The following is a 16710-nucleotide window of genomic DNA, read 5'->3' on the forward strand; positions in this document are numbered from 1 at the left end:
GTTCAAGGCAATGTGGCCTTTACATAGCCTACAATTTCCCAAATAGATCTATAAATAAATGAAATACAAATGATTCTATAACTATACAATGAAGACCAATTTCAATGATGAATCAAAATATTTCAATGTACAGTATTAGCATTTCATTATTGAGACTCAATCTAGATAAAGACAAAATAAAGTCAGGTATCTAAAGAAAATTAATACAACTATGGCAACAGTTCATTTTAACCTAATGATTAAATGTTTGCAGTTTTCTTTTTGATCTTATTTCTCTCAAATAAACATATAGCTACCTCATTTATTCTAACAGCAGACCAACACAAAACCCAGATTAAAACCATAGCTTTTATTCACAGCACATGTACTCACTCAAAAGCATACATTTTAACATTATGAAAATGTTTTTGGGAATCAATTAAAAAAACGGTATTTTGTTTTTGGTGAAACAATTGGGAGTACTTTGTGTCTCAGACAGCCTTGTGAGACCTCTGTATGACTAGCTAATTAACTCATTAACTTATCCTCTGCAGTTAACAGGGTGTAATGGAGCTTGCCTGAGCCACACACAAGTGGTGCTCCAAACCACTGACCTGTTGGATTCAGTGCAGGACTCTCAGTGCTCTACCCAGTCAGATATGACTGCAGACACACACACCCATGGCACCGTCCCCCATTCCACGCATTCCAGGATTTCCCAGAAAGCAATGCAAGCAAGCCTCAACAAGTCACATTCTTCACTCTGGGGGAATTTCGCACAGTCAAGTGGTTGAGATAGATCTGCTCCACCTTACTAATACTGAATTCACTACAAGATGAAATCAACTCAATGATTAATAAATATCTTGTCCCTCCCTAAAGCAAACAAAGTCGCTTTTTAATTAATATTCTTCAAAAATGTACAAAGCCTGGGTAAGTACACTACATGACCAAAAGTATGTGGACACCTGCTCGTTGAACATCTCATTCCAAAATCATGGGCATTCATATGGAGTTGGTCCTCCCTTTGCTGCTATAATAGCCTCCACTCTTCTGGGAAGGCTTTCCACTAGATGTTGGAACATTGCTGCGGGGACTTGCTTCCATTCAGCCACAAGAGCATTAGTGAGGTCAGGCACTGATGTTGGGCGATTAGGCCTTGCTCGCAGTCGGCGTTCCAATACATCCCAAAGGTGTTCGATGGGGTTGAGGTCAGGGCTCTGTGCAGGCCTGTAAAGTTCTTCCACACCAATCTCGACAAACCATTTCTTTATGGACCTTGCCTTGTGCACGGGAGTGTTGTCATGCTGAAACAGGAAAGGGCCTTTCCCAAACTGTTGCCACAAAGTTGGAAGCACAGAATCGTCTAGAATATAATTGTATGTCATTTATATGCTGTAGCGTTATGATTTCCCTTCACCTAGCCCGAACCATGAAAAACAGCTCCAGACCATTATTCCTCCTCCACCAAACTTTACAGTTGGCACTATGCATTTGGGGCAGGTTGCATTCTCCTGGCATCCGCCAAACCCAGATTTGTTCATCAGACTGCCAGATGGTGAAGCGTGATTGATCATGCCAGAGAACGCGTTTCCACTGCTCCAGAGTCCAATGGCGACAAGCTTAACACCACTCCAGCAGACTCTTGGCATTGCGCATGGCGATCTTAGGTTTGTGTGTGGCTGCTCAGCCATGGAAACCCATTTCATGGAGCTCCAGACGAACAGTTCTTGTGCTGACGTTGCTTCTAGAGGCAATTTGGAACTCGGTAGTGAGTGTTGCAACCAAGGACAGACGATTTTTATGTGCTCAGCTGTCCCGTTCTGTGAGCTTGTGTGGCCTACCACTTCATGGCTGAGCCGTTGTTGCTCCTAGATGTTTCCACTTCACAATAACATCACTTACAGTTGACCGGGGGAGCTCTAGCAGGGCAGAAATTTGACGAACTGACTTGTTGGAAAGGTGATGTCCTATAACGGTGCCATGTTGAAAGTCACTGAGCTCTTCAGTAAGGCCATTCTACTGTCAATGTTTGTCTATGGAGATTGCATTAGCTGTGTGCTCGACAATGGGTGTGGCTGAAATAGCCAAATCCACTCATTTTAAGGGGTGTCCACATACTTCTGTATATATAGTGTAGCTGCAGAAATATCAAATAGGCTCAGTAACAGAAAATACATGAACCTAATGTATTAATGGGACTGTCTGCTCAGACTGGCAGTTGATGGGGTTTTAAAGAGAAAAATAGAAACAAAAGTACACCAACATTGTGTGACATTGATCAAGGAGCTCGCCTTGAGATGTTCTCCAACACTTACACTTTTTTCTCTGTACAGTTAAGAAATGTTTAATCTTCCACTGAAAGATAATTCCATTTGGCAGTTGAATGTTAGCTTAAACATTAATTTGATTTAGTTTTGAGCTAAAAACAGAGCTGAGTTTATAATTATTTGAAGCAAGACAATACATTTCCTGATGACACTCACAACCAACTTCCCAGCAGTCTGATCCTTTGAAGGGCTCCCAAATGAGACACACACAGGAGCACTCCCTGCACCCCCATCCCAGCTCACCCCATTCCCCACCACCACCATACACAGAATAGGACCTGCCTCACTGCATTCCTCCAAAACACTCCCCTCCCCCACCGATCTGCCTGCCACTACCAATGATGTATATAAACCCTGGATTGCTGATCCTGTGTATTGGCCATTGAAAGGCTTTGAAGCCACTGGTCAGCCACATTGGCACTCCCTAGTAAGAGCAGTTCTACATAGGAATTATTTGAATTCTACAATATTTAAATTGAATGTTTCAAGGACAAAATGATGTGTATTTATTTGTTGTTGTAGTGGGGACAGTAACATTAGTAATCTCTAAAAATTAAACTTTAAGGAAAATATATTAATGTCTTCATTTTTTAAAAATGTTTCGCTAACATAATCTAATTTAAAAGTATGCATTGGATTAATGTGTCTGTAATAGAATAAATGTGACAAAAAGTAATGTATACATAATAATAAATGCATTTCTATGGCTTCCAATTTAAAAAAAAACTTACAACAGTGGGGGAGTGCCAAAATGGCGGCATAGTGGCTTCAACACAGCACCCCCTAATAGTCATCTAGTGTATATATAAACTATTGCCCAGTACAGAGGGTGCTCATTTACTTTGGGGAACTTACACAAGGGTACACAACAAGATACTATCACTAAGTTACTGTACAACTTTGTAAACTGGCTTAAGAGACAGAAATTGAAGCATTTAATTTTTTTGCAATTTAAAAGGACATATTTTAGAAAACATCAAGAATCGGAATACAAAACAACTACACAGAAACAAATGTTGTCTAGTGTCTTGCCTTTAACTACATTGAAATATGTTCAGTCTTAGGATGTCATTTGTTTCCTAATTTATACAACTGTGCTCTACTGATGTTTCACTTACCACTATAACTACTTGGAATCTGGAAAACATATTTTACTAAATTAAATTAGGATGTTGAAGTGAGCTATTTAAAACTTTTTACAGTGCTATGTGGGCTACTTTTAGATGCTCCTGTTGAAAAGCACACTGGGGCCACATGTCTATAGTTCACAAGAGTTTACTACTATACTTCTGAAACACAGACTTTGAAAGCAATAAAACTATTCCTGTCTCACCCACCATCCCCTTACCACCAATTCAGAGAGGGCTGAGGCCAAATGCTATGACAATACTATTGCACTGCTAGAATGAATGGTACAGTAGTGCAACATTGTCAAAGCAGCTGACCTCAGCATGTGTCAGCACGTGGACATGGGGACAGCCATTCTCCATTGCCAATAGAAAAGATTCAGCTAAAGCTAAACCACTTTTACATAAGCAGCCGTGTGTAGCTCACGTTTCCCATCAATAGTTTGAACATTACTTGGGTGGTTAGATTGCCATAAAATAGAATATAGATTCAAACCTAACAATTTTACAAATACCTGTACACACCAGATGTAAAATGATCATAGCTGCAAAATACTGTTTAACTGACTCATAACATGTGGGCACAATAACATCTAAAGACATAAAGCTGTACTGACTTAAAATCTTCTGACAGCGGTCCACATGTTCAACTTCAGAAACAAACAACATAAGTTTCATCTTTGTAAAGAAGTTATTAAGGAGCCTGATATTTAGTGTTCCTGTAGCCTCACACACAGCCACATGTGTAGGCCCCTCATATTTATTGTCTGTCAACTCAGAGGGGTGAGAGGTTACGGCAATAGAGGGAGGTGTGGCTCTCCGTTTCATCAGCCAATGCCCTTTTAATATTGCACTGCTCATCTCAATGCCCAGTAGTACAACAGAAAAAGGGCAATGGACGACAACATGGACACCATCAGCCTCGTCTGAAGACAGTAGCTCTTCTTACTCCAATCCTCCTGTTCCACCATGACACTATCAAACAAGCAGTGGCTGATCAACTCTAATCTGCCAGATTAATTGACCCAGTTTAAAAACAAGAATAGGCTACTCCTCACGAAATATACAATGTTTAGAGAGAGTTACTATAGTTAACACCAAGTAGTTCAGGAAATGCAGCAATTTAAGAGAGGGAAATAATGACCGTTATCAAGAAGTAGTTTCTGGAGACAATTTAGAAAAAAACATGCAAGTAGACGACTTGCCCTCTAATTCACTCAAACATGTTTTAAAGGGAGGCCTACATTTTACCAGAACTCCTTTGCCAGAAAAATAGATGTTGAAAGCATCATTATCATACAGGCCTAAACGGTTGTTTATTTTCATTTCTTTCCCTTTAATACAAAACATACAGATATTTGTCAATCATCTAATTACTTTATACAGGTTTAATTGTGCCTATATAATTTTGAGATGCATCATAAAAAAGATAAGTTGTTCCTCACACAACTGAGAGAAAAGGGGTTTTCCCTGATCTAGTTCTAATGAAATGTATTCTAATTCTGAGAACAGGTGGACATTTTGTTACTGTGCAACGTTTTCATGTAGACTTTGTACTCTTAAAACCATAGTTGAAACTTAATCAGGCACATTTATCATTTGTTCACTTTTGTGTTTAGACTCCGAAATCTTTCCTCAACAACCAATAATGTATTATGCCTATTTGTTGTATTATCTGTGGAACAAAATAAAAACTCAGAGGTAGGCTATTTAAAAGATAATTAGATAAGCTTTAATATTTTTTTTCTATAATTTGTCAGCCATTCAGGCGATAACTTTTGAACATAGCATTTTGCTCAACTCATGAAATTCATCTACAGCTGCTAGTGAATAGACTACCTTAGGCCCTGTAATATAATAAACGTGGTATTACTTTATAACAAGACAAATAAAAAAATATGAAAAATGTGCAAAACGAATAGCCTACGTGTAAATTGCAAAGTAGACCAGTGTTACCTCTGTAGCCCCCATGGATTACAATTACATAATTCAGATCTTTCACATAGGCCTAATACCAACATAGAACACAAACTTGTCAACGAACCTTTGTTTTTCTTGAGCTTTCAACTTCTATTTCAAAAGGATACTTATCAGTAGCAGGAATGGATACAATCTGCAAACCAAACGTGCCAGCTCTCTCACTATCACACAGACGACTTGTTACATAGCCTACATTGACTCTATGCACAATCCATGATCGTGAATGTCGCTCACAATTCTAATAGCCAGCAAATTATACGTGCTGCATTGATTTAGGACTAAACATGCATTTTTCCTGATTAATCCAGAATGAGGAAAACACAAACTGGTCGAATCTTGTAGAGGGAGCTCTTCCTTGCCCAGTCTTTATAGCAAGGTCCTGATGCGCATGAAAATGATAAACCCTTCTTTTGATGTTCTCTTCCCTTAATTATTTTTAAATATCACTCTTCTCCACCCTTACCAATTTGCCAGTTTCGCCCTGAGCTCCCGCCATTTCCGCCCAATACTACTCACACAGAGGACCCCCCAAATTCATAAATGATACCTAGCCAAGGGAGGGACCACAATCAATCCATCAGGCAAAAAAAAATATGAAAAGTTGACCAAAAATATAGGGACAAAACCCACTATGAACCACAACTATCTGTCCGCAACATTAGGAATTCATCCCGTCATTTCAAAACGCCTAAGTATAAAGCCATTTCTCTCGCGCTTGTAGATAAAATAGCAAATCTTTCATGCACAACCGCACGGCCTCCCAGATCCAGCCTCCATCTTTGACTACTTGACATTCAGAGGCTGCCGGAGCAAATTCCTCGTTTGCATGCCTTCTACTGATTGGCTTCTTCTTGCGCTAGTCTTTGCCGTATGATAAGCCATTGGTTTAGTTTCGAGGTGTTCAACGTTTTATCGGTTCCAGGATTGGTCACATAGGCTACAAGGAGCACCACAGCCTATAATGAATGCATGATTAACTATCTTCCATTCACAAATTTCTCATCACCATTACTTTTCAGTACACTCTATCCACCCTTTTCGACTGTAAAAGTCACACGCGTGTTTAAATTGATTATAACAGGATTAAACCATAATGATTACGATAAGGCTATGCTTGTGGATGTTATTAGGGTCGAGGCTTTTTGACCAGCCAACTCAACAAAAAAATATTATTATTATAATTTTTTACCATAACTTAGTCAGATAATAGTTAACAATGTAATGCATTTTAATATTTGTACTACATTAAATATGCTTGTGTTGCCTTTTTGTCACTGGTGTCACCTATATTTTAATGACAATTCAGGCTTTCCAGAATATAGTTTGGCTATTTAATTTGCTTATATAATCAAAGACAGAAAAGGTTAATGACAATATTAAGAAATGTTTTTGATTAGTAATAATGGACTTTAAACAAAAGGAATGTTTCTATAATAACACCAGTGATGGTAACCCCAGTGACTAGTACAACTTTCTTTTTGTTTTGCCATAACACTACACAGCTGATTCAAATGATCAAAGCTTGATGATTAGTTGATTATTTGAATCAGCTGTGTAGTGCTAGGGCAAAAAGCCAAAACGTGCACCCCTTGGAGTCCCATGTACCGAGTTTGGGAAACCCTGGACTAGTAACACCAAATCTTCAGAAAATACAGAATATCTAAGTAGGCAGCCACAGTAGCTCAAACCACACTTCTTAAATTAATCAGAAAAGCATGTGATTTGATCAATTATTTTAATCAAATGTCCTTTTCCCCTTACTATAAACTGTGTAACACCAGTGGCACATCCTAACGCTTCGCTTGAAATTACCAACTTAATCATCAAATTGCTAACAAATGAAAAGAGAGTGCAGACCCACCATGAACCTTTGACCCAGTAAGAAGTTGTCAGGATGTTGCATTTTAAAAAAATGTTTTTATTATTATAATTTATTATTCTTTAATTTTTTTTATAGAAGGGTAACACCAGTTACATGAAATTGATATTTGTAATATTTAGTTGACATTTTAGTAATCCACTAAATAAGTATAATACTTTCCTTTGTACTACGACATTAAAAAATATATTTTTTTACTCAAAAGCACAACTTTTAAGCACAACTCCTGACCCGAAGGACCAGACATTTTCCTGGTACTGACCGTATTCTACAATATGTTTGCAATATAACTGTCTTACATATGTTTTATTAACAATAAAACACTTCAATTTAAACAAAAACATATATTTTGTGTCATTATCTGAAATTTGTAGGTATTTTTCCTGGTGGTTAAGGCGGAAGACAGGAAGCCACCATTTTCGTAGAATGATTGGCTTTAGGACATATGTTAACCTCAATCCCACTCAAGATATGTATAAAGTAGCCTAGTCTATAATAAACAGTTATTTGTGATTAACTAAATAACCCCATATTTAAAATGTTAGACCTATTCATATTTTAGTCAGAGATGTAGATATTTGGACATAGTCCTCCACCCATTTAATTACCAAGTTTTAGCTAATAAGACTTGACTCCTGCACACTTATGTACACACAGCTATGCCACTCAAATAAGCAAATAATACATTTGACACTTCTTAAAAACACCCAAAAGTGGATGAATAGTATGTCATTGGGCTAATTTAAACTCTAAATTAAGTATAAGGACTGTTGTCTCGTTTCATGACTTGAATATAGACTATAGATTTTTGGGAGCTCTCAGGTTGGTTCATAACTGTGAAGAGGACCAGTGGGGCGGTCCCAGTAGGCGACTGAACCCTTGCAAAGCTTTGATTGACGCCTGGAGGAGAGTAGTGGGCTGTGAAATCTGGCATTCCTGATCAGGGGAGCTGAAATAATGGTATTGTCCTGTGGGAAAGGGCCCACTTTTCACCACCCCACCCTACCCCACTCTGAAGGGATCTGATTGTGCTGCCAATCGGCAAAAAATGTTTGATGTAAGGCGGGGCATGATGAATTCAGAGGGATACAGAGATATTATAGGAGGCCAGTGATGTTCTCTATCTCTTGGTTTACACATTGCCATTAAACACCACAGAAGAGGAGTTCTTGGTCTCACTGTCCCTCTGTTTCTCACTCGTCTCTTTTTATAAAGCAGTAGGCTACAGAAAGTCTCTTCATCACCACTCCTTAGTTTATCAGAAGTAGCCTGATTAAACTGTGTTTTCTATATAAAAAGAGAACAGACAACAGTCACGAACATTGATCAATGCTCCCGCTCTGGACTTTGAAGGGTTTGTGAAAGGTGCCACTCAAACAAGTTTCTTGATAGCAAGTCTTCGTTGCCCCCCCAAACCTCATTCATCCCTCTTCGACCTTGTCTTCAAAGCCCCGGCTTAGTATGGGATGCAGTGTATCTCTTGCCATGTCAGAGCACAATACAGACCAAAGAGATCATTACAAATTATAACTACTATCGATTTTGCTCAAGATTGCAAACTGACATAGAACCTGAATAGAAAAACATGAACATTTTCATGAACATAAGTTACAATATGCAATAGATCAATCTATGAAAGAGAATAGAGGGGAAGCTAAAGGAATGGAAAGGGGATGAGATTTGACAAGATACTGGCCAATGAACTGTCTTTTATTGTCTCACTGAGATAAACGTTATTGTTGGTCTGAGAGAGACTTGCCATGGACAGCAAATAAGAGGTATTGATGGGAAAACATTTGTGTAACTGCATTTATGGATTCCTAAGGGGAACTGAATTCAATCTAAAATAAATAAATGATTCTCTGGGAGAGAGAAGAGCAAGGTAGAGAATGAGATAAGTTTGAGTATTGCGACAGTAAAAAGAATCCCAGCAGAATAGAGAAACTTTCATGTATCATCTCATAGTATCCAGAATGTTCACTTCAACCTTTCTAATAATGATTAATCCAATAAGAAATAAGCATCTGTTTATTCGTCTGTTGAGTTTTGTACCAAGGACTTGGGTTTGTGGCACAAACAAAACAAGATTATGAGCGGTAATGTAAATACTAAAATGTATTATGATAAAAACAATTATCTTGTTAATTAGATCTTTATTCTTACTATCATTATCAGTGTTGTTGACCTTATTATAATTACATACAAAATACATTAAACAAAAGACTTGTATAATTCATTTTTTATAATTAACTGACTTATAATTAAATGAACTAATGAATGTATCTTTTGTGGCAGAATACCACTGATATAATCAATAATGCATTTGTACAGTCTAGGTTTTCAAGTTCTGTCCTCCCTGTGCAAAGCGGTAACTTTAAAATAATTGAGAAAGATGATTTGATTCATTACTGTTTGCTCATTGCTTTGACATCTAGTTATTTATTCAACTCTAAAAACAGAATTGCATTGGTTATACATGTATACTAATTTCATTCATGTGATCAAGAATGAACATTAATACAAGTTTCATTTAAACTCCTTGATGTGATTGAAGCATTTGAATCATAATTGAATCCTAATATTTTCAGAATTGTACTTGATGAAATCCTGAACATGTTGATGTACTGTTTAACTCAAAACAACAAACATCAAAAGAGAATTGACTTTAGTTGTGCTTTTGGAAGGGCAATTGTATTTTATTGAAAAGGAATATCCTTCCCAAAATAAGATACATTTTGCAAATGAACAAAATATATTTTAAGATAACGAAATAGGTATTTTCCAACATTATATCACAGGTTTTTAGGGGTGTATTTACTTACAAACAAACTAAATATTTACCCAAACGCTTTAATATTTCATATGAAAATCTTGAATAAAGCTGGTCATAGATATTTATATATTCAATATTTAGGCAATTTACTGTTTCAACAAACCATTGCAAACATATGATTAAGAATGTAACAATTCAGACATGTTTATTTGATTATGCTGCTATTTAAGATTCAACGTAGACTGTATTGCAACATTTAGCCAAGTGTCTGTCTTCAAAGTATTAGTGACACTAAGGATAGACATTCCCTGCTATTTCTGCATTACAAATAGAGGGAAATGAGCATAAAATCCTCTACCCAGCTTTAGCTTTGTCCTATATATGACCAGTTCAAATTCTATCTTGACGTACCACACACACACACACACACACACACACACACACAACAACAGAAATAAATCCAAGCCAATAATTAATAGCCTTTTCCAATAGCATATTTGAAGAGTGTGAATCCTGAAAAATGTGGTGAAATTACATTTTTCATGCTTTGATTCTAAACTCTGAACTGTGAGATGTCATGGGGCTGAGAGGATCCTTTTAAACATTGGAGTTATTGTTCCCTTCTTTTTTCCAAACTCCCTTCTTCCTCTGCCCTTTAACCTCTCCCAACCCCCATATCTCTTCAGATTCTGCCTCATCAGGAGAAGGGCAAACAACTGATGGATAGTCATTGATAATTTCCCAACCAAAAAAATGTTAATGGATTCGTTTTTTTGGTGAGTGTGGGGGTGGGGTGTGAGTGTTCCCCATATTTTCTCACACAGAGAGTAGACCCCACCTCTAGCACCCAGCCCCTGTGTGTGCTGTGTACCCGGTCTCTACCACAGAAGGCTCCCCTCCTCTCTCCCTCCAGAAACAGGGTCTATCCACTGCATACATGACATTCCAGCTGTGTGGGTGGCACTGCCTTTTACAGCGTCTCCAGCAATATGGTGACTGGTTCTGAAGCTCAGCACCACAGAAAACATCTCAGACGTTCCATCTTAAGCCTGACAGTTTCTCCAGGCGCTTGGGAGTGTTGCTTTGGAATGTAGTCATGGTTCAGCTGGTGAAGTTGGGTGAGAAGTGTTTGTGCAGCGTGTTAAAACATTCAAAAGTTCATACAACTGATTGTGAAATTGACCAAAGGATAGTAGATCATTATAGGAGTAACTGGTAATGCAAGTGCATTTTTTAAAACAATGTATTTTTTATTTCATTTTTTAAAACTTGTTTTCAGTTTAGCCAATCCCATTTATATCCACCATCCAAAGCAAATGATGGACATCATACAGGTAATTACATAAATCAACATTGTTGAGATTTATCTTCTTGTAAGAATGGCATTTTACATATACATATAAAGAGCAGCCCACTCGACCTATGTCTCTTCCGCTCTTTGGTGTACGCCACAATTGTTTTTCTTTCCACTCTGTGACTGTTTGAGTCCAAAGGATGAAAACCCGACCACATTAACTGAACTTCAGAGGAATTCTTCACTTTATGTACTGAATGCCCTCCGGGTCAGAGGGCCAGAGGGGAATCCACTTGCGCCCGGGCAGGCAAACCTTATTTAAACAAGCCTGGAATTCCAGAGTGGAGGACATGATGGAAGGGGAGAGGAGGGGGGGAGAAACCTCTCCCATTAGCATGGGTGTGAGCATGGGCCACAACCAGCACATGCATGCACACTTTGATAGTAGGCTACCTGAGTTGAGTAATTTTACTATATTACCTGATTTTGCAGAAGTTATAAAGGCCTACAAAAGACTTTAATGTTATTACTGAATAATAAACATGCTTATTCTGTAATTAGATAACATACATTTTTCATTGAGTATGATTTTTATCATTCTGTTTTTGACCATAATATGCTAACATGAGTGATGTCATTGTCAAAACAGTTCTCCTTGGCAGATAGAAAATAATGATTTGGCTCAGATAACCTTACTCTCTCAAGAGTAAATCACTTCTCAATCTACTCAGTGGTTGGCTAGTTCTTGGGCTGCCTCGTCTTAGATGAGGATTCCTGTGAAAGGGACTTAAGGACCTCTTCACACAGAACCCTACATTCCAATGGTGGGTTGACTTCTTATTTTAGGACACCTAGCTTGACGAACCGTGTTCCAGATGACATGCTACAATCCCCATGGCCCCGGTGGATTCGTCTAACTGGCAAATACGTGACGAGGGGCGGACCCTGGGAATTGAAAAGCCCCGGTCTTTCGCTCTCTCTGCCTTGACCTCACTGACCCTTCCCAACCTCCAATGTCCTGGAAGCCCTCTCCCTTCCTGCCCCCCCTACGACCACCACCTTTAACCATTTCAATCTGGTCCCTCTTCTCCCACCAGCACTCCCTCTACTTCTGTCAAATGGTACAGAATTCCTCGCCATATTTGCTAGGTGTGAGAGCCTTTAGATTGACAGGCATTTTGTAGTTATTCTGATAAATGTCTGACGTGGACAAGGAGGGGTGGTTGTGGTTTCAGTAAGCTGGACATTTCAACCAGGGGTCTTCTGGTAAAACCTCATGTTTTCACAGCCCACCCCCCTCCAACAGCACATTCAGATCCTGGCCAAATTCATCTGCGGACAGTTTTGAATAGATAAAATGCATCATCTTAATTCCCACTTTCCTATTTAGGTAGACAAGTGTAACCGGATCAGAGGTGGTGACTCAGCGGTTTTGCCACCCATCGCCAAGCTTGGTCCAGTGGTCTTTCACACTGTGCTCTATAGAAATCCCTGACTCAGCATCTTTGATGCGACACAGAGGCAGCCATTTTCCCACAGAAGGTAAAAAGGCTCCTCCATGCTAGAGCTTCCAATAATCCTTCAACGTTCTCTGGTGGACCTAGTCTAGAGCATGGAAAACAGAGTATAAAGGCATCTTTACAACATAGAATGATACACGTCAGACGCGCCGCAGGGGTAAAACACACAGGTAACATACTGTACCTTACAGCTTCTTAAATGGGTAGCCTTTCAGATCATGGGAGGCATACAAAACACCTGACAGCCCAACAACACACCTCTTTCCCCCCCCATACAGATTGGTGGATGCTAATCAGGGCTACTTAACCAATCCACAGGGGGGGTACATGAGAAGACTCATGATACCGTAGGCTTACTGGTAAAATACACAAGGGGGTACTCCCGGCAGAGCAAACTTCAGGTGGTGGTACAGTAACCGAAAAATGTTGGGAACCACTGACAGACCATACAGTGCTTTAAAACCAATCAGCAGACACTTTCAGCAGTGTTCAAACTGAGAATATCAGTATTGTTTTAAGGTTTAGAAATAAAGGGCAAAAGCATCTAATATGAATTCTCTTGTGGGATCCTAAGTAAATTCTTTGTGAAGAATACCATATGCATAATTCACATGCAGTGTGGATGAGGGAGCTATTCATATCAGACTTGCTCATGTATAGTTTCATTTTCAACCGACCTCAAGCATGACTTGGACAGTGTCGCCATCCAGTGGTATATCTTGGAAATACAGCATCTTTCCATAAATGGCATTTTGCTCATATTTTATTTCATAACATATTTCAACATCTATTCCTTATTAAAAAAAACAGAATATTCTGAATATAAACTACCAGTAACATTGGCATCATCACAGAGTATGACTGAATTGATCAAACATGATCCCCTGCTAATGTAGCTAGTGTGAAAGTAATCTATGGAAAGGTCTCAACTTCCTACCAGAGTAGCTGATACAGAACCAATACCAGTGTAAGTTGAACAGTGAGTCTGACACGACCCCAACGTAAGCCTGTATAAAAACAGCCGTACACAGGAGCCGTACAGTTCGAGTCATGTTTATTTACAGCAGAATCCTGACAAGGGGGAGAGGCAAAGGGAGGGGGATTAAGAAGACAAAATATTTTAGATTCAGCTCATCAAGGTCCATGTTTCACTAAACAGTTCTTACTTTATTCAACTTATTGTATACAGAATCCATTCAGCTGTAATGTCAATGCACCAAAAGAGCTAGAGCCCTCTGCTGCAAGGGAGGAGAGGAAAGAAAGGAACTAAACCTACAGCACTAAGAAAAAAAGAAAAGAAAAACTAATACAAAGGGGATAAAAAGAAAGATCTTCCATAAAAAAATGAAAACAAATTTTTCTTCAATTATTTATCACCATGATCGGCATTGTTTCTTTTTTTTTTTACATTTTCTTTGCCAAGTCCATAAAGAGGCAGAGGGGAGTTTGTTTTTTTGTAGTTACATGAAGTCCATGATGTTTAGGCTGTCTGACGGTGGTCTGTCCCACAGCCAGATAATGTCCAGGTAATGATTAGCCAGACTGAAGTCAGGGCTAAACGAGTCTCAAATCTGCCAGCTGGCCTGTTGGGTCACAACTGTTCAGAGTCCTCCAGACCCCTGGCCTTTGTCCATGTAACGTTCCTCTGTGCAGCCTTGCTGGCAAAGCTCAGTGCCTTGGTTTTGGCCAGGAGAGAGTTTGAGTTGTTGATGCAGTCTGAGGAATGACACACACTGTACACTTGACATGCAAGGCCAGAGAACCAACATAAAAATAAATTAAAAAAACAGGTAAAGAAAACCCAAGACAAACTGCATGTTCCATTCAAGTCTCGCTCTCCCTCTGACTCTCTCGCTCTCACACATACATACTTTAATTCCAATATCATTGAAGCTATGATCTAACTGACAAGCACCACAAACTGTGGGAGGAATGACAATCCAAAAACTGCTGGGATACTAAACCTTTGACAGTAAAAACTAGCTATGGGTTAGTTTGAACCTCTCAGGGTCCATTGATTACAATCCTTTATTAAGCTGAATCCCTCAGGGGCGTAATAGAGATTCTCTCTCAAGGTCCATTAGACATTATGGAGGTAATGCTATATGATCACACACAGACAGACACCTCCAGGTACAGACATGGCACATGTCAAGGGTTATCTAAGGGTTTCCCAATGTCCATTCTGTCACTCGTGGGAAGAAGTGTACACAAGGAAAACTCCCCCAGTGCGACTATCCTTCCAGAACAAAGCTGCGATCCAAGTCAGAGATTTGTCACTCCACGAGTCGAGTCATTGTCGATGTCTTTATACCTGTGCTGGATCTAAAACATTATTAAATTGTTCATAATGAAATAACACAATCTCTCATTCTATGCTCTCTCACACACACACACACACCCAAACAACATGACACCCAAATGTGTGTGTACACATATTTACAAAGAGAGATGCATCCCCATCAATAGCAGGGACACATTCACAATTTATAATGCATCATTTCTGTATATGCCAAGAATAAAAATCTTTTCTAAATAAAATACATGTTTCTGTGATGGGGCAGCAAATGACAGAAGGTGGGAGATTGTTAGAGGGGGAGGAAGATTGAGGGTGTAGAGGAAAGAGAGGTGTTCACGGGACAGGAGGGGGATGGCAGAGACAGAGGGAGGGAGAGTGATGAACCATTCCTTCTCTTTCTCTCCCGTCGGCTGCTGGTCCTGTGCACCGATGTCATTGTCCTGCGTAGTGGCAGCAGCTCTGCCTACTCTCTCTGCGGTTCATACCAAATCATTCCAGAATAATAATTACAAGATTTGTAAATGACAAAGACCCAGTCACGTCCCACAACAAGTAATCCATATAAGGGGAGACCTGGCCTTGGAGTCCGGCAGAGTCAGTCAGATACATAAATGGGAAGAGATGGAGGGGCGGTATGGCAGTAAGACAGAGGGAGACCAAGAGCAAAAGGAGAGAGTGAGAGGCCTAGCAAAATGGGTCATGGGAAGGGAGGGGGGGATGGAAAATAAGGAAAGGATAGAAAAGGAGGGAATATAGAGGGAAGGAAAGAGAAGGTCAAATGTGAGAAAAGGAGGGAGACTGAGAATGAGAAGAAAAAGGAGTTGTCTGGCAATGAGGTCCACACACTGGTGTCCATATGAGAGGTCTGCTGCTCAGAGGATGGGTGGAAAGAATGAACGAGTGATGAGGACGAGGCCTCTCTTCAGTGCACACGCTCCCTCTACTCTCATGGTCCTCCCCACGCTGGCTGTGTTCCCAGGGTGCATCATACCTCCAGGAAGCGGGAGCTGCTGGCCTTGGTGTGGAAAGGCTCTGACCACATGCGCCGCAGGTCTCCCTGTAGGACACGCCAGAGTTAGATTTTTATTTAACTAGGCAAGTCAGTTAAGAACAAATTCTTATTTACAATGACGGCCAACCCCGGAACAATTGTGCACCACCTTATGGGACTCTCAATCATGGCCGGATGTGATGCAGCCTGAATTCGAACCAGGTACTGCAGTGACACCTCTTGCACTGAGATGCAGTGTGAGACCACTGCACCACTCAGGAGCCCAAGTGATTCCCTTTACCTACCACACTATTGAATGCAATCCTCACCAAGATGTGATATGGCCAAAATATTATATCATAGTATTTTCCCCCCCAAAAATACTATGAAAATTCAGTTTTTTAATTATAAAAAAGTTCTACATTTGCTTTATGAGTAGTGAGTGTTCCTAGGGTAGCAACATATACATTCTAAGTGATTTCAATGAGTCTCTCAATTCTGATTGTTTTATACTGTTCAATTCAACCAAAACAAAATG

At 39.5% G+C, this 16710-nt stretch overlaps 1 protein-coding gene across 4 annotated transcripts in view; it reads right to left on the reverse strand.

Annotated features, from left to right (window-relative positions):
* Positions 1 to 13919: 13919 nt before the first annotated feature.
* sppl3 (signal peptide peptidase 3) overlaps positions 13920 to 16710 on the reverse strand; it is a 29048-nt gene continuing 26257 nt past the window's right edge. For all 4 annotated transcript variants that reach the window (XM_014131576.2, XM_014131560.2, XM_014131586.2 and 1 more), the window contains exon 11: positions 13920 to 16238. In XM_014131576.2, the coding sequence (XP_013987051.1) occupies positions 16167 to 16238 (72 nt within the window). In that variant the 3' untranslated portion in view covers positions 13920 to 16166. The remainder of the gene's footprint in view (positions 16239 to 16710) is intronic.

The sequence above is a fragment of the Salmo salar genome, chromosome ssa01 (genome assembly GCF_905237065.1).
Source record: "Salmo salar chromosome ssa01, Ssal_v3.1, whole genome shotgun sequence".
Taxonomy (NCBI): domain Eukaryota; kingdom Metazoa; phylum Chordata; class Actinopteri; order Salmoniformes; family Salmonidae; genus Salmo; species Salmo salar.